Here is an 18,237-nt window from a genome sequence, read left to right as displayed (position 1 = left end):
AGTTTCATCTGTGTTGTAGCATATGTCAGAGCATCCTTCCTTTTTAAGCCTGGGTAAAATTGCATTGTATGTATTGCTGTTGTTCAGTCACTAAGTCCTATTCAACTCTTTGTGACCCTACGGACTGCAGTATTCCAGGCTTGCCTGTCCTTCATTATCTCCCAGAGTTTACTCAAACTCACATCCATTGAGTTTGTGATGCTATCCAACCATCTCATGTTCTGTCACCCCCTTCTCCTCCTGCCTTCAATCTTTTCCAGCCTCAAGTCCCTTTCCAGTGAGTTGCCTCTTAGTATCAGGTGGCCAAAGTATTGGAGCCTCAGCATCAGTCCTTCCAATGAATATTTAGGGTTTTATGGCACATTTTGTTTATCCACTCAAGGTCACTTGGATTGCTTCTGTTTCTACTGTAAATAACACTACTGTGAACGTAGGTGTACAAATACCTGAGTCCCTGTTACAACCAGGTTTCGGTGGAGTGGGAGGATCAACCCCCTCCCCTTCAGAGTCTCTCATAACCTTCCCATGGAGTGGGCCCCACCCTCATTACTTGAGGGCTGGCCACACCCTGGCATCGCCCACAGCAGATGCAGCGCCCCCTCGTCAGTGAGCCCTTGCTGGTAGGCAGCTGTGTCCAGCACCCCCAGGCTCCCCTTCCCGACCAGCGAGGCCCTGGCACAGCACAGTTTGGTGGAACGTTTTCCTCACAAGCGTGGACCTTCCTGCCTCTTCAGCTGAGGACACAGACTCATGACTCAAAGTCACGTATAAGAATATCTTCCAAAGTCTTAATGACCTTCAAAATAGGAAAAAACTTAATTGAAGGGTATGGGAAACTCTCTCCTCGAGTAGGACTTTAAAGGTTACCAAAACATTTCTGAACAATGTGTTGAATAGACAAGACTAAAATTGTGGTTGAGTTTCCTGAAAAGAACTCCTGACAAACTTATTTATCACAAAGCCCTTGATATCGCTGAGGGTATGTGGAAAAAGAGACAAGCCTTTCCAATATGGATGTGGCTTTCCGCATTAATTTATTTGTTATCTTTGAGAAGGAAAAGGAAAAAAAAAGCCAAATCAGAATCCTGGGTCATGATGCCCCAAGCCAGGGTGGTTTTATTTTCCCCAGGTTTTTTAAGGTTATCGATTCTTCTTGTGGGTGAGACTTGTATCCAGTTCATAAGAACAACCGTTTCTTGTGGGAATGAAACAGAACAAACAGGCAGCAGAAGAATGTGTTCTGGGCGTTTTTCAGGTTTGCCCTCTGCAGTCCTTCGGGTTGAGCTGATTTGATGTAGCTAAACCCTTGGCAGAGGGCTCCTGTTTTCCAGCATCTGGGCCTGAGCTCTGTGGAAAGGGCCAAGAGCTGGTGGAGAGTTCATACTCCGTAGCTTTGTGAGAGATCTTTGAGAATGCTATTCCTCCACAGGTGACACCCTTCCCCTTCCTGAGAATCCCTGCTGGGCTCCCATTTAAATATTCAAACTAGACCAGTGATTCCCCTTCCAGGCAAAAAAAGAAGAAAAAAAAAAAAAAGCTGCCAATTTCCTTGAATTAGAGAACAATGATAACAACAATAATAACAATAATATTCTATTATCTTCTTATACATAAAATAGAAAAATAACATCAACACAACTCACATTTATTCAGCACAAAGTGGCAAAACTCTCTTCTACTGACTTCTCTGGTGATTCAGGGGCTTCGACTCCACATTCCCAATGCAGGGGGCCTGGGTTCAATCCACGGTCAGGGAACCAGCTCCCACATGCTGCTCCCGTATGCTGCAATGAAGGCTGAAGATCCCATGTGCAGCAACTAAGACCCGGTGTAGCCAATTATTAAAAACAAACAAACAAAAAACCCTTCTTCTAAATTAACATTGGCTTCCCTAACCCATGTGCCCCTTCTTGCTACCTGTGCTTTTAAACAAACGGGCACCAGGACATCTTCTGGGTAAGAAATTCCTGGATCTTGGTGATTCAGCAAAACTGACTGGGCACAGGTGTGGTTTTACATGAGTATTATCCTCTGACCGCCTCGCATGCACCAAGATTCCTGGTGCCCACACCACCCTTAAGGCCTCCCTCACACAGGTGTCCTCCGCCTGTCCTCTGCATCGGAGACCAGGGCCTCGATGTGCTAGACCAAGGAAGGTAATGTGAGATCAGCAGCTTCTCTGGGACTGTGGCTTGCGTGAATACTTACATATTTGTTCATTTCCATCAGTTGCTACCTTGTTTCCGAGCTCTTACAATGCAAACGATCATGTACATGCACTTGCTGGTTCCACACTTCTGACAACGATGAGAGGTAGATGGTTATATCACCCTGTTTTCCACCTGAGGAAACTTAAGGGTTAGGGTGGCTAACTGATTTTCCAAGGGCCCATAGCTGGTCATACATGAAACACTTTAGGATTCTCTGCCTTTGCCCAGTAGAGAAGTTCTTTATATTACTAACAGGCTTCCCTTTCCAAAATTAGCATGTCAGATCTGAATTTAAAAGACGGAACACATGGTGGATGGGCAATTTTCTATACACACACACACACACACACACAAACACACCCCTGGTCCCCAGTCTTTGCCTGACAAGCTCCTGTCCCCTCCTCCACCCCCTGCCCTTGGCATTTCATTTAGCACACACAATTACAGGATGGAAGAGGACATGACTGCAGGCTCTGAGAGTGTTTTGGGCATTACACCTCCCTCAGGGCCACTAGGGAACATGAGCTAATTGTATTAACAAGTGGCATCTGGAATTTATTCAATTTTACACGAACACTGTGTTGTTTATGAATGAACCTCACTTGGGAAATGGAGACTAGGATCCCAGCTGTTTAACAAACAGACTCTTCCCTTGAGTTTGCCAAACTCTGGCAAACTAACCAACCGCTTGGGTTCACGTTTACTGCTATCCATTGGCTACCCCATGGGAGTCCTGAGAGTTTTTACTCTAGGTTATCAACGAAGAGGACTTGGGCAAAGGTCCTACACTATCCTTCCATAAACTGGATGCATCTGCCTGGAGTCAGAAAGAGAGCAGTCTTCCCAGGGTCCTAGAATCCACATGTTTGGCTCCAGAAGGGGTAGAGATAGGAGGGCTCCCTATTCTTTGCCGCTCAGGTGCTCAAGGGAACCTGGGTTGGTGTGCTTTTTATCCTACTCAGAATATAAAATATGAAACCAGGTGTGCATTCTGAAAAACAGGCTGGGGAAATGGCCACCGTCGAAGCTCACTGGGGTCCCTGGGATAAATAAGATGGAGTCTGGGTGATAAGATAAAGGCTACCATTGATCTCCTGCTGCCTTAAATTGTCTGGTATCCTCACTCTCCAAGAGGTTAGAAACCTGGTGGTGGCTCAGGGATGCGAATGGTCAGGGCCAAGGCCTGGGACAATCAAGCATATCTGAAGGGGATGGGGAGAAGTCTTGCTCCTCCACCCGGGGTTCTGATGATGCCCCAAAATCAGCAGGAAATGTTTACAGACTAGGACCTGCACCCTTGAAAATGAGGATCAGGATAAAAGAAGATGGAGTTGTCACTAGCAAAGCCCATTAACCATTCCAGGAAAGAAAAACAGTTTGGTTAATAAAACCAAGTCTAACTGTTTTTCTTTTCCTTGGTGCTTAGTCTGGTTTCACTTGCTCACAGGGGCCAAGGACAGAGGCCTTGCACCTAGACCTTCAGACCAGAGTTCTGAGTATGAAAGGGCTGCCCCAGTATCTCAGCACCAAGCACAGCACTGCTATTCAAGATGGCGGCAGCCCATGCAGAGACGCTGCCCGAGGCATTGTGGTCCAGAGCCGTGAACTGGGCCCCAACCCCGCCCGCTCCCAGCTGGCAGGATCCCTATAAAGCAGCCCCACCTGTCTGAGAGACTGTTGACTCTAGATCCAGAGCTCATATCTTTTGGTTTTTTGATCAAAGAGTAGTTTTTCTTTGCTTCTAAACCAAACTCAGTCTCATTCTGTTGGCTCTAATGACACCAGTCAGGAGGATCCTTACTGGGGACTGACTTGGGAGGGCTGGCAACAAAACTGTGTTATAAAAGAAATTAGTCAGCGCAAGCAGACTTGGTCAGTAACATATATTGTATTTCCTGATAAGGAGGACGGGGACCTGCTCTTGAGAAACACACTAAAAAAGCTGGGCCAAAAGACCCTGAAGCCATTCAGAGGCCTTCACGCTCCAGCAGGAGTGGGGCCCGGGCCATGCTGGTTTCAAGTTCCTCATTGCTACATAAATGGCCAAAGGAAACATTATCCAAGAGTTTCACATCAAAGGCTAAATGGCAGGCTGATTTTCCTTTTAATCTGTCCAATAAGCAAGTGAGGATTAGACAATGTACATGCTTAGGAAGAAGACTTCATGCTGTTCCAGCGTGGACTTGCCCATGCTCTCGTTTCCAGCCTGTCTGCACTAAGGAGCAGTTGTGTGTGAACAGGGTGGCACAGAAAATCTCAATAGAATGTCTGAACAACATACTAAATAAATGGAACTGAAACCTGGGGAACAGTTGGAGCTGCAATCATCCCCTTTACTCCCAGCTGGCTTTAGGAATTCAGATGAGGTCCACCTCTGGGAAAGAAGGCCTCCCAGAATCCACAGGAAACCTGTCCTAAATACCCAGGCTCTATACGATGGCTCAATGCTGCATGAGAAATGATGGCTTCTGATGTCCTGGATTGATCTGCAAAGCAATAAAGTCTTTTTTTTTTTTTGAGGTTTAGAGTTGTGTGTGTGCAGCCTAGTGTCTCAGACCAATGGAAGAGATCCATCATCCGTGATATTTAATTCTCACACAGTATTGTGTGGTGTGCAGGGCAGGATTGATCATTTGGATCCTACACAGGAGGAAGTGGAGGCCCGCAGAAGTTATATGACTTACCCCAAGACACACGAATGCAGACAGGCCAGGCTGGGACTCCAGCTGAGGACTTTTGGTCACTTCTCTGACCCTCTGATGCCATGTGCTTTTCACTCAGCCGTGTTGCTAATGGGCTATTTCTCTGTGCAAAGTTGTCACTCTGGGTTACCTAAAGGACCTGGAAAAGGTCTGTGTTATCCTTCCATAAATTGAAGGTACGTGCCTGGCAAGGAGTTACAGTGAGACAGCAGAGAAAACTATCGGCTTTTGGCTGAGTTGCCATATTAGACCACGAGCTTCACGAGGGCAGTTACCAGGCCTGGCTCACCCGGTATCCCAGGACCTGGCATAGTAAATACCTGCAGAGGGAGGGAAGGGGAGAGAATGGGAGGGACGAAGGGAGGTTAATTTCTTAGGATCACTGGCCTGCTGTGTTGGCTCTTCTCTCATTAGATTATCACACGTGCTCAAGATGAGGCCTAGGATAGGACTTTGCATAATATGATTTTTCTGGTCTCATTCTGGCTGCATTAGTTTCTCACCTTTTTCTTTACTTCTGCTTTTAACTCATGTGATTTTGTTGTTTTCATTTTTCCTGCTACACTTTAAGCATCCTTGTGGCTGATTAAATATTTCTGGGACATTAGTCCACCAAAAATTAAAAAAAAAACCTAGAAAAGCAAATGCTTGGGGCTGGTGCACTGGGACGACCCAGAGGGATGGTATGGGGAGGGAGGAGGGAGGAGGGTTCAGGATGGGGAACACATGTATACCTGTGGCGGATTCATTTTGATATTTGGCAAAATTAATACAATTTTGTAAAGTTTAAAAATAAAATAAAATTATACATTTATATACTTTAACAACAACAACAAAAAAAGCAAATGAATACTATACACACATATAAATGGCAGTGAGCATTTCTATTTGTGCCCCCCCAACCAAGAATGCAACCCATTCAATATTAACAAATTCCGGATTTCTTTCCCCAGCAGTGTTGCTATCCTTCCTTTTCATATCTTTCCAAATTCTACTCACACCTATTCCACCAACAGTTTCCTCCCTGACCTCTGCCAGCTAGTCCAGCTCTAGAATCTTCTAACAGAACGTGGCATGTGCTACTTGTGAGCTCTGAGGTTGGCGGGAGCCTGGGGCAGGGGCAGTGCCATGAAACTCACTGGCTAACCCGCCCACCCCTCGCAATCTGACCGAGTTCCAGCATGTGGTAACTGCTCTTGCCAGTCCATCCCGTACCACAAGAGCATGCCTTGGCCTCCCTCACCTCTGCTGACTCTGAAGGTTTACTGAAATTACTTTCCTACCTCAAGCCTTGTTTAAAATCCATCTCTTCCAACAACTTGTCTCTGACCTCTTGAATGCCTTCCTATATTAACTACACATTCCAGTAGATCCACTGTTTCTGTTTTTTACTTCCTACATTATATTTTGTCCTTTATTATCTAAAATGTCATGAAAAAGAATATTATCCCTACAAATGCACTGAGGATGATTTGGAGGAAAAGGTACAATGGAAATCTCTGGGGTGAACAAGAAGACTGTAATTATGTAGTGCGATGACAAAGGACCAATGGGTGTCTCTGTGTTGGTTTTAGTAATGACGCCTGTAATGCCATCTGTCTTTGTTTCCTTTATGTCAGGATCACAAACAGATGAGGTTTGAAGGACTTTATGCTTTGAAGAACTATCAAATTATGTCTTACCTTATTCTGGATTCCTGTTATCTGTAACCTCTACTTGGCATTTAACAAAGCACTTTTACACAACTATTCTGTGTCCATCTTGTTCTCATTTTCTTCTCGACATCTCCAAGTATTGAACACGAGGCAGACTCACAGAGAGCCTACAGCCTACATTTGAGAGTTCACCCCACGCCCGGGGATGGCATTCTCCCATGCTCAATTTGTTCCTCTGAGGAACAAGACACCAGCAGTCCGAGCAAGTAATCCCAGTCCAAGCAACACGTCTCTCCCCAGGACCCACTTCCTTTGTGTCGAAGTCATCGGTTTTGGTTTTTGTTGCACTTGTCCAGGACTTGGGTTGGGGAAGTGGGGCTGGAGGAGGGGATGTGCTGGTCTGAAGGGTGAAAACCACTTTCCTGAAGCACCACCCTGAGAACACATGGAAGCAAACAAGCTCTGGCTGGTCCTAGTCACCATTTACAGCTTCCTTTCTACAGCTGCAAAAATATTGCATCAGGTTGTCAGTTTCTGACTTTGTTTTAGTTCAGTAAATAAAAATAAAGCTACTGATAAATGCCATTAGGAAATGTGAGCTCTTGTTCCGTGGTCCATGTTTGTGAGAACAAGGCCTGAAGATTCCTCTACACATTAACTGTCCCGGAGGCTACTCTGAATGAAAACTGTCATTTCCTATGTTTCATGCAGGGTTGGACTGGTTTGCCACACAGAACTGTATGTATACCTGGCTTTATTTAAATAGAGTCGGAAATAAGGGCTTCATTTACCTTATGACAAGAATACCCTCCCAGACGGCTCAGTAACCAGAGTAGGCAACGTGCCTGAAAAGTCCAGCTGCTGAGCCAAAGACCTAGATGGACTCAGTATGACACGAAGACACTGATAAACATAGCCAGAAGATCCCAAGAAGTACACAATATAAATGCTTTATTGCTAGCACAGAGGTTTCTTTTTAAGTAAATTAAAAGAAATAAATCTTCATTTTCACATTCTATATTGCAGTTCAAGGTAACTAGCTGGCTAGTGGATATGTTCATGGGGACACAGGCTATAGGAGGAGAGTGTGACATTCACACGCAAGAACTCAGAAATGTGGCATCTCTCAAGGCATCCAGCCACTGTCCTTCGTCAATAACAGCAAGTAGAGATTTCTTTAAAATATCATGAGTAGACACAAGGGTTATAAATAGACAACCAGCAATGTTAGAAAGCAGAAAACCATTAAATACAGAAGGCTATATATGTGTTGCCCATATTTCATACACTCTAGGTTAGGTTTGGTACTTTTAAATAAGTGATCTTCATCTAGGTTAGAGATGAATTGGATTTGGCAGCTGGAAGGGAAGCTGACACTGCCCACGTCATGGAGCCTTCACTGGGAAGCAGCAGTGGGGTGCTCAGCTGGGAGGAGAGGGGGAGAGGGGGCCAGCCTGTTTCACGCCATGCCCCCCACCCTGCCAGGAGGCCAAGAGGCAAGAAAGGTGTGTGGACGGGCCATGGGCATGACAAGTGGAGCTCTGGTGGGGCGTGGCAATCATGGCACACTGGAACACTACAAATGGAGAAGGAAACCTCCAGGCCTGGCCAGCTCTTCCAAGGTTACCGCCAGCAGATCTAGGACATGGGAGCCAAAAGTAACACTTGCTGCACCAGGACTAGCAGGTGGTGGGCACAGGGGACTGGGGGGCAGAAGAGGTTGTGGATTCCAACTGCAGGGAGAATTCACTTCATATGAATTGTCTGCAGAACAAGGCACCCAGCATTACCTTCTTTCCAAATTCTCAAATCCACTCAGATCACTTTTTGGTTGATTTGAAAGATAAGCTTTGGAAAAGATCTTATCAATCTATGAAAAACAACCCAGCCCCTGACTTATTCCAGAATAATCAAGAAGGAATTAAATGCATACATGCATGTGTATACACACACACACACACACACACACACACACACACATCCCCAAACCATGCAGTGAGCTCTGAGGCTGTGAACTACACAGAATGGTCTCTGGAGCTCCATCTCCTGATCTTTCACTCAAGTTATTTATGGATGTAAGAAAACCAGACTGGGTCAGAAACTTCCTAAGTTCTTTCTCCTTAGTACATCTGCAGTGTACCAGCTCCTGGCATTTTCAATCTGGTCTGGCTCTAACTAAAACCATTTCATGTTTTACTTTGAAGAAATGGATAACATGAAATGGTAATTTGGCTGCAAAACCTTGGAAAATTGTTCCCGGCCCAAACATCTGCCCCAAATGAGCTCAGCTGAGATCTCCTTGGAGGAGCAGGAGGGGAGCGTGAACAGAGAGAGCCTGGAAGAGGGAAACGAAGACAATGGAAAGGCTATCTTTGCTCATGAGTGAGGTCCTCTGTGACAGGCATCACACAGTACAGCTCCCTTACTCAGCCCCTCACCCCAGAAAGACACACTGGATGTGCCCACAGCTGCTCCCCAGGCCTTTATCCCATTTCCAATATTTGGTATTATTAAGGTGATCCCTCACAGAGTGCCAAGAAACCACGCCCACTGGCTTGCATTCATTACACCCAGCGAATGGTCTACATGCTGTCATTTGAATTGTTAAATAAGGACTGAGTATTGGGGATTCCTGAGAGCTGGGCCCCACAGGGAAAGCAGAGAGGGGAATCGTGCAGGCTGGTCTTCACCTTCCTTCTTGGCCATCTTAAGAGTTCTTCTGGGGGATCTTTACTGTCACAGTCTTAACTTCAGAGTACTCTCGCAAACCAAATTCTCCCCTGAAAAATAGAAAAGGGCAGAATCAGGCACCTGAGGCCAAAACATTCCAACGTGGGCTTTCCCCTTCAGGAAATGGGGTAGAAACCCCACTCCTACCACTGGACACCCGGGACGTGTCTGTGCTCTCTTGGGTCTCCTGGAGATCTACTCCACTTCAACTGAAAGAAAACCACGAGGTTTCCAGGTAACAGTCCTCTTGGCTTGGGATTCTACATTCCTTCTCATTAGTCCTTTGGTTTAATGTGTGTGTTCAGTCGCTGAATCGTGTCTCTTTGCGACTCCCTGGACTGCAGCCAGCCGGGATCCTCTGTCAGTGGGATTTCCCAGGCAAGAATACTGGAGTAGGTTGCCATTCCCTTCTTCAGAGGATCTACCTGACCCAGGGATGGAACCCAGGTCTCTTCCATCTCCTGCATTCTTTACCATTGAGCCACCTGGGAGAGTGGAAACAAATACCTAAAGGCCTCCCATGGAGGAGTACAAATCACCTATAATGTCTTAAAAATAGAATCCTAAATAAATACTGTCCATAGTTCTCCACAGAGTCGGGGGAAGGAGTCAAGAAATCAAAATAACTGACTGAAGAGGAACTGGGATGTGGTAGTAAGCTGTTCCCTAAGACTTGCCTTTGGTCACTTCCCCTCCTGGCTCACGGCACTCTCTGGGATCTTGGTCATGGACCAAGGGGTCTGTGTCATCTGGCAGACAAACACTGATGGCACTGCTACCACGGGCCAGCACTGGGCAGGGCGAAAGAGAAACGGCATAACTGGCCCCAGCCTCTGAGGAGCCTGCAGGTGGTCTGGCCTGACAGGGAGGGGTGGGTGCCAGGTCACCTGCCTAGGTGGCCACAGGAGACGAAGCCCTGCAACCGCTGGTCTAAGGATGCTGGGGTGAGGACAAGCCTCCTTGACACCATGCTCCTTTTCTTCACCTCTTTTCTCAAGTTCCTTCTCATTTTACCTCTCTTGAAATGCCTCTTTTTCTCTCCTCTATTTCATTGTTATATCAAGTATGTTCTCTTAATTTTTTTCTATAAAATACTTGAACTTTTGTCTTCTTTTCTTTTTAAAGTCACTCCTCTGTGAAGCTTCTCCTTGCGCTCTCAGGAGCGCGCCCTACTCTTCTGTGTTCAGAGCCCCTGTGCCAGCCTCCACTACTGACTGTCTGCGCCAGGGGGCAGGGTGCAGGAGGGAGGTGGCCGCTCTGTGTCCCCCGCCAACCTGTATCTTACTGATACAGCTTTCCGTCCTCCCCCACCTAGTGTGTGGCCCACAGCACCAGGCTCAAAGAAGCCACCTGATAACTGTGGGAATTATCTAATAGCTTTCCTGGGACCACACAAGGCTCCTCATGCATTTCCAGCAGCTTCTCTGAGCACCAGGACACCTGAGTGGTCATGCCCCCAGCCCCCAGGACATCAGAGATTGGGGCAGGCGTGTTGTCCTCTCATCTGCATTGGCCATCTTGCTCCAGGGATGAGAAGAATAAACTTGGGATTGCCCCACTTGGTATAAGTTTCTCTCACTGGCTCCAACCAGGCTGTCTCTTTATTACCAGCTCAGCTCTGGCTCTCAATGGACTTTTTCCTGCCCTTGGGCAATAGTGCATGTGTCTCTTCATCACGGACATCATCTGCCTCCTGTTTGAAGCGCGGTTACTCCCTTTTTGTTCCCTTGCTTGTGCACGCACTTGGGGCAGACCCTGAACCACTCTCCTCAGATCTCTAGGCTGTGAGAAACGTAAGAAAGCCTTCAGAGACAGGAACTTGCATTCCAGTGTGACTGTCAGATCCCAAACCTCTGGGTGCTCAAAGCAATGGAAAGCCCTGCTGGACTGCGGGTGCTCCTCTCCTGGATCCCAGGCAGCCAGCTGCTGTAAGCGTTCAGACTGCTCTAAGATGGAGAACTGGGTTCATATCTGCCACAAGAGGAAATAACGCCCATGGGCCCAGACCGCAAGGAAAGCCAGTGAGAGGTCTTAGGGCAGTGAGTGGAGCAGAACACTGGGGCAGGGGGTCAGCAGACAGCAGTGCCGCCTCGGCTCTGTGTTAACTGGCTGTGTGACTCCAGCCAACTCATCCCCATCTCCTGGTACCCAGCTGTCTTTCTGACATCAGTTCCTGAATGTTAGTATACATACCACTCATGAAGCTTGCTTCAAGTGTAGGTTCCTGACCAATCCCCTCCTAAGACTCTGTTCCAGTAGGTCTGGGGAAAAGCCCAAGAGACCATGAGATGGGTGGTTATTGGACCCAGACTTTGAGCAATACTGCTGTAAGGTCTCTGAAAGCCTTGACATTTTGGTTCTTCAGCTATTCTGCCATCTCCTTCCGGGGTCTTTCTCTCAAATCTACTGAAATTTTTCTTAATCCAGTTAAATTCTGTGGCACAGACAGTTTCACAGTTAAGGAAGAAGCTCACTGCTGCACAAAAGGCAGGTGTACTGTTACTGACACGCCCCAATACCTCTACATGGTCATCTGTCCAGCTGGGTCATGGGTCAGGGCACAGGACATTCAGAAGCCTGTATTCCTGCTTCTTGACCAGACTAGGTTATATTCCCAAAGATGAACCAAACTCGGCGTACATTATGAGGTAAAGTAGGATGTTGAATTTTGGTGTCTCTCAATCAGCCATTTTAGGAAATCACTCAGACTCACGCATAAAACAAACAAGGGTTTCTGCCTAGGGTGTCTTTTCCCTGCCCTTTCCTTTGGCTTACAGCAGCATTTCTCAGAGCGGGGTCCCTGGATCACCTGTACCAGAATTATTCCAGAAATTTGTTAAAAATGCAATCCTGGGCCCTAGCCCAGATCTACTAAATCAGAACCTCTGAGAGGTGTCACCAGATAGGTGTGCTTGGCAAGCCTCTCTCCCAGCCTGCAGGTGACTCTCCCATGCACCCGCATACTGTACACACACACACACACACACACACAGACTCAGGGCATCCAAACAGCGCTTCTTGTCTTCAAAGCCTGTGTCCTTAGTTTTTAAAATGCTGAGGTTCACAGCTTTCTTTCCATCCCTCAGGTTTGTGACACATATTTTATAGCTTGGGCTTTATGACCTCTTGTCTCAGGAGAGCTTAATGAGATGGGAAAAGACATGAAGACTGAAATAGATGGAACTAGCTGAACAGGCAGAACTGAGAGAAACTCAGCACAAGTCTCTGACCCTAGGAATTAAAGGCCAACCCACTAGGTGAAAAACCAACTCTGAATATTCATTGGAAGAACTGGTGCTGAAGCTGAAGCTCTAATACTTTGGTCACCTGATGCCAAGAGCCGACTCACTAGAAAAGAGCCTGATGCTGGAAAAAACTGAGGTCAGGAGGAGAAGGGGGTGACAGAGAATGAGATGGTTGGATGATGTCGTCAATTCAATGGACATGAGTTTGAGCAAGCTCTGGGAGATAGTGTAGGACAGGTATACCTGTCGTGCTGCAGTCCATGGGGTTGCAAAGAGCTGGAGACAACTTAATGACTGAACAACAGCAATCACCAGGTAACCTGCAGAGGGCAGCCCTCTCCACAGCTCTCTGTAGGGGAGCGATCAGAGGCTCAGACAGCCCTCAGAAAGTGTTACCTCCCTTCTCTGTGCCTCTTAGAGGCGGGCAAGGTGATGCCAGGAACCAATGTTGGATGGAGCCTGCAGGCCTTAAGAGAAACAATTCTGTCTGGCTGGAAGGTGAAGCAGAGTTTCTGGGACTGTATTAAATAAGAAGGAAGAGTGAAGGATCAGGGCAGGGCAAGTTCTTCTATTTGAAGCAGTTCCTACCACTCAGGGTCATTTAAGGAAGAGAAAACACGTTTTGGGGGCAAACAGGGACAAAGACTCATATAATTTAGACAAGATGAAGTGAGCCTCATCAAAGACCACTGTTTCCTAATTATTTTTTAACTGCATGGAGAAGGCCAAATCACTGTTAGTGCCCATGAGATGAGTAGAGAGAGAGGCCACTAATCTGTGTGGTTCTGACACAGCCAAACTGTTCCCTGGACCTTCTTTCTAGGCAAGGGCAATGTTTCCGACAGAAAGTTCTGCACTGGACAATGTCACAAGCTTGAATCCTGGTAGAAGGCTTGCCCCGTGATGAGCGTCCAGGGCTAGCCTGGGATGAGAAACTGCTAACCAGTGGTTACATACGACAAGTCTATTTTATGCCCATGACACACAGCCTGTTAATGACCTGTAACAGTCTATGTGACCGGCATTTCCAGAGCCAGTGACGGCCCTGACATTTCAGAGGCCAGGAGAGCACAAACACAGGGGCAGGAAATGAAAGAGGTCGAATGCATCTTGAAAAGCAGGAGCAGAAAGTTAAGGCAAGTTAAGAAGAGATGAGTACATGGAGACTTTATAAAAGCTGAAGGAATACTAATAACAACAAATACTAATAACAACAAATGGGTTCTGGCTGTAGAGCAAGTGGGAGGTCCTGAAGGCCAGAAGCAAAGGTTCAAGCAAGAGCAGCTTCTCGCTGGTGTCACCACAGACAGAAAGCAGGTCGATGATGATACTAGCTGAAATTTAGGAAAACTTGTGCTGCATTTCTAAAGTAATGCATTTATTAAGAGAAAAATGGATTGTCTACTTGGCAGTCATTTAGTTGATCAATAATGATGATAGTAGCTCACATTTTCTGAAGGTTTGTCAGATACCCTGATGGGTATTTGGCATACTTGATTCTCACATTTAATCCTCACAGCAACCCTGTGGGGGAAGTACAATAACAATTCCCATTTTATAGATGAGGAGACTGAAGGTTAATGAGATTAAGTAATTTGTCCAAGGTGGCACAGGAATTAAGCAGTAGAGCCAGGGTACATATCTGAGCTGTGTGATTCTAGAAACTCTGCTCTTAGCCTCAAAGCTAAATCTCAAAGCTAAACTTCATTTTCATGGTTTAATGGCTCAGGAGTAGAAATTATTAGCTACAGTATGTAAAGATGTAAATCTTCTGTGCTGGTCATGGGGTCTCCTCTTCTCCCTAAACACCACACATTTCTCCCATGGTGCCTTTGCTCACCCTCCCGTCACTGCCACCTTGTTTTGCCCACCAACCCTAAAAAATTATTCCTCTCTCTTCATCTACTTAAATGTTCCTCTTCTTTCAAGGCCAATTCAAATCCCTGTACATCTAAAGTTGTCATGGACTTCTCTGGCTCACGCCATCTCTATCACCCTTGAATTCCTCTATCACTTCACAGGCTGTTCTGGAATTATTTTGATTCTTTAAGTGTTGTATATTTAATTTATCCAACAAAATTTTAAATAATTCAATGAGCTGGACCTTTCCCCACAGACCAAGGATCATGCTTTGCACGAAGTATATGCTCAGTAGTTGTTAGCAGATTAACTGTGAACTGAACATTTGTTTTAAAAAAGGATATATTCAGTAATGCCAGGAAGAGTGGGCATAGAAGATATTTCCTCTTAAGAGTCACAGGATTTAGAAAACATGGATCCAGCTCTTTTCAAAATGAGTGAAAATTCAAGTTTTGGGGATGAGGGGAGGTATCAGCTCAGGAAGACCCTAGCTACCGTTCCTTCTTCAAAGCCATTCTAAGAATCCATCTATATATGAAACTGCAAATACAACCCTTCTAGTTTTCCTCTGCCACAGTCCCATTTTTCACATCCTTAGCATCACAAGAGGGCAGTCCAGCTCTGATCCTGACCCGGAAGAGCCCTTATTAAACCTGATACCCACACTTCCTTGGCCAGACATCACAGAAACTAAGCCACCAAAATTTTGGTTCTAAGCTCAGATCTGCTATTTAACTGGCTGTGTAACTTGGGAAAGCTACTTAACCACTCCAACCCTTAGTTTCTCATCTGAACCATCTATGAGATAAACATAAATGTATCTATTCCATAGAATTACTGTGAAAAGCAAATGAGACAAAATCAGACAATGTTAGGTAAGAAGGGAGAATAAAGCTACATGCAGAGCAGGGATCTGATTAATACTTATTACTGTTATTGCAAAATCCTCATAATGGGTCATCTTGCTGTAATCTCTACTAAAACATCCTCTCTACACCAAGAATGCTGCCCTTAAAATCTCTGGTATCTTCTCAGCTCCCACATCTGCCCTCTAAAGACCTTTCTGACTGGGTTTAAAGCAACGTCTCCACTTGCATCTTCAGCAAATCCCCTCCGTCCACCCCATGTCCAAGCTCTACAGCCCCAGACTCAAAAGATCCAATAGGCACCTAGCAGGTGACAATGAGCAAACTGGGTATGTGTAAAAATAACAGCAACCAATATTAAGTTCCGTGAACTGCAGAACTCACAGCTGCACCAATTCCACCATGGGTGAATGAAATAAGCAAGAAATTTAGATTTTATGGAAAGCCTCCTCTTTTTGGATGTAAGGTAAAGATTTTTAAATGTTATGAGGAAAAAAACAAAACAAAACAAAACAAAACATTTCTCTAGGCCAGATTTGTCCCTGAGTAGACAGTTGGTGACCTGTTTTAAATATACCAAATTCTGTCTTCTGTCTGGACTATTCTGTACTTTCTGTGACTTCATGCCCAGGGACTGTTCTTGCTATTCCCTCTGCCTGGAATATCTTCTTCTAGAAAAACTGAAATGTTATTCCTTCTGAAACTTCATAGGCAAAATTAATTTATTTTTTCTCTGTATTTAATAAGATGTTTAACCTACTTCTATAATAGCACCTATTACATGAGATTATTGGTGCATGAATTTTTCTCCATTCCCACTTAAGGTAAGGGCATTGTTGTGTTTTAGTTATCCTTGTAATGTGTGCTTTGTTTATAGACATGTGTTTTCAACATAGTGTTTGTTTATTGAATGGATGAGAGTAAGAGAATCCACTGATGTGAGTACACTCTATGCTGCTATTTGTAACTCTATTTCTCTTTGGGCACCAGCAACTTGGGACACTTACATTTCTCTCCCATTTCCAGACATCTTGAATCCCCCAAAGGGGCTCTGGGCATTTAAGGCATTGTAACAATTGATCCTAAAAGAGTAAGACATGTACTGTTAGTGTGAGTTCTGTTTATACAGAAATAATCCCACTGGCATGATATTTCTTTTGCAAGTTCTATTTTTAAATTCCTTTTCCCACATGAAAATTTTATAATTTACGATTTTGTGTTTTTTTAAATTGTTATTGGAGGATAATTGCTTTACACTGTTGTATTTGTTTCTGCTGTACAACAAAGTGAATCAGCTATACGTATACATATATTCCTCTCTTGAGTCTCCCTCCCACACTGTAGATTTCCTGATTTAGCCAATAGGAAGTGTCTCTTCTCAGAGTGAAGTCTTTGGTTGGTCTCTCCCATCTTTCCAGAGCTTATGTGTTTATTTCACACAGGCTCTGAAGAATTACAAGGCCCCGTGCCACCCCCAACCCCTGCCCCACAGAATGTGTTATGGCCAGAATGAGACTGGCCCTGATCTTACCAAACAGTCCCGGCTTGCATTGCAGAAGATACTGTGAGGGCCTTGTTGATGTCATTGGTAAAGACAGCTGCTACAAGCCCGAAGTCCGAGTTGTTGGCTCTTTCAATAACTTCATCCATAGTCTTAAACCTCAAAATTTCCTGAACAGGGCCAAAGATCTGCAACAGAACAGACGGATCCAACATGGGTGCTTTTCCATCCTTTTACCTGTTCTCCAAACTTCTGCCTTCATCATTTAAATGATGTTTAAGTTTAGCAGAACATAACTGTAAAATATCCCAAACTTTCCCAGAGTAAGATTGTGTACATCTACCCTTAGAGTTTAACACCTCCAGTCCCCAGCCCTGCCTGGCACCCCTTGATTGCACTGTATGTTCTAAAGCTGTGTTCTCCACAAGCTCCCAGGCACTGCTCCAGAACTGAGAGCTACTGCTCCGGGCTGCTGGTTGATCTGCAACTGGTCGTTTCCTGCAGAAGTGTGATGATGCCTGGGTGCTTTCTCTTTCCTGGTTAACAGCCTAATGACCCACATTGGGGGGAACTTAACTGTTATCAATGTATTACTGAGACTAGTGATTGATTTTTATGATGATTCTGTTGGCTGATAACAACTACAATCATAAAGTGCCATCACCTGGCCTCCATCTAGCTCGCTTGCCTTTTTGTCTAGCTTTTTTCTTGAAAGTGGGATGTCCATAGCCATGTTTATTGCTATTGTATAATGTATATAAAGTACAAAGAACTAAACCTCTAATACTGTCTACTAGAAATGCCCTGGAAACAACCCCGGGGAAGAAGTGGCTGCTGTTGAGGTCTATGAGCTACCTCCTCCTTGGCAATCCGCATGTCGTCAGTGACATTGGAAAACACCGTGGGCTCGATGAAGAATCCCTTTCGGCCCAGCCCCTTGCCTCCGCACTCGAGCTTGGCGCCCTCAGCCACGCCGCTCTGGATGAGCTCCAGGATCTTGTTGTACTGCTTCTTGTCAATCTGTGGAAGAAAGCACCTAATGACTCCAAGTGAAATCTCTGAAAATGGAGCAAAATACACTCAAGAATCTCTCATTTGTGATTTTTTTTTCAAAGTTTCATTATACCTAGTCAAATCACATGGAACTGCTGTTAATTAACCATTTTTGATCTACAAAAAGGGAAATTTTGTATGGTTCAACCTAAGACATCAAGAATTCCAATAAATGCACTGCTCTGCTGTTACTGACAAATCGTAACTACCAGTTCAAGATTTAAGCAATGTTTCTCAATGATGGAGATATTGGTTGATTGACTATTGACTTTTTACAGAAGTAAAAATTAGCCTTATAGACAAATGAAGAGTGTAGCGACTTGTACTGATACTAAACAGATGAAAACAGCAGAGGAGCTAACACACAGGCCCTGTACATGGCACTACACATCGAATCCTATTGGGGTAGTATTTT

General features: G+C 45.2%; 1 protein-coding gene and 2 long non-coding RNA genes across 14 annotated transcripts in view; 1 reads left to right on the top strand and 2 right to left on the bottom strand.

Annotated features, from left to right (window-relative positions):
* LOC129621412 (uncharacterized) overlaps positions 1 to 5,374 on the bottom strand; it is a 112,868-nt gene extending 107,494 nt beyond the window's left edge. The window contains exons 1-3 of one of the 12 annotated variants that reach the window (XR_008699334.1): positions 4,895 to 5,374; positions 2,209 to 2,342; positions 1,644 to 1,818 (exon numbers count right to left, since the gene is read on the bottom strand). This is a non-coding gene — a long non-coding RNA (uncharacterized LOC129621412). Of the gene's footprint in view, positions 1 to 1,643; positions 1,819 to 2,208; positions 2,343 to 2,649; positions 2,690 to 2,812; positions 3,604 to 3,655; positions 3,775 to 4,894 lie in introns of those variants that run through there. The other 11 variants (XR_008699333.1, XR_008699336.1, XR_008699337.1 and 8 more) reach the window with 11 other exon arrangements.
* LOC129621413 (uncharacterized) lies at positions 1,918 to 4,124 on the top strand. Its single transcript, XR_008699345.1, has 2 exons — positions 1,918 to 2,156; positions 3,658 to 4,124. It is a non-coding gene; the product is annotated as an uncharacterized LOC129621413 (long non-coding RNA).
* Positions 5,375 to 7,698: 2,324 nt separating the features above from the next.
* Positions 7,699 to 18,237, bottom strand: part of ALDH1A2 (aldehyde dehydrogenase 1 family member A2) — a 119,842-nt gene continuing 109,303 nt past the window's right edge. Inside the window, exons 10-13 of the mRNA XM_055537828.1 lie at positions 17,625 to 17,789; positions 16,800 to 16,957; positions 16,276 to 16,350; positions 7,699 to 9,347 (exon numbers count right to left, since the gene is read on the bottom strand). Of these exons, the coding sequence (XP_055393803.1) occupies positions 9,275 to 9,347; positions 16,276 to 16,350; positions 16,800 to 16,957; positions 17,625 to 17,789 (471 nt within the window). The 3' untranslated portion in view covers positions 7,699 to 9,274. The remainder of the gene's footprint in view (positions 9,348 to 16,275; positions 16,351 to 16,799; positions 16,958 to 17,624; positions 17,790 to 18,237) is intronic.

The sequence above is a fragment of the Bubalus kerabau genome, chromosome 10 (genome assembly GCF_029407905.1).
Source record: "Bubalus kerabau isolate K-KA32 ecotype Philippines breed swamp buffalo chromosome 10, PCC_UOA_SB_1v2, whole genome shotgun sequence".
NCBI lineage: Eukaryota > Metazoa > Chordata > Mammalia > Artiodactyla > Bovidae > Bubalus > Bubalus kerabau.
The sequence above is the reverse complement of the archived record's forward strand: the minus strand, read 5'-3'. Positions and strand labels throughout refer to the sequence as shown.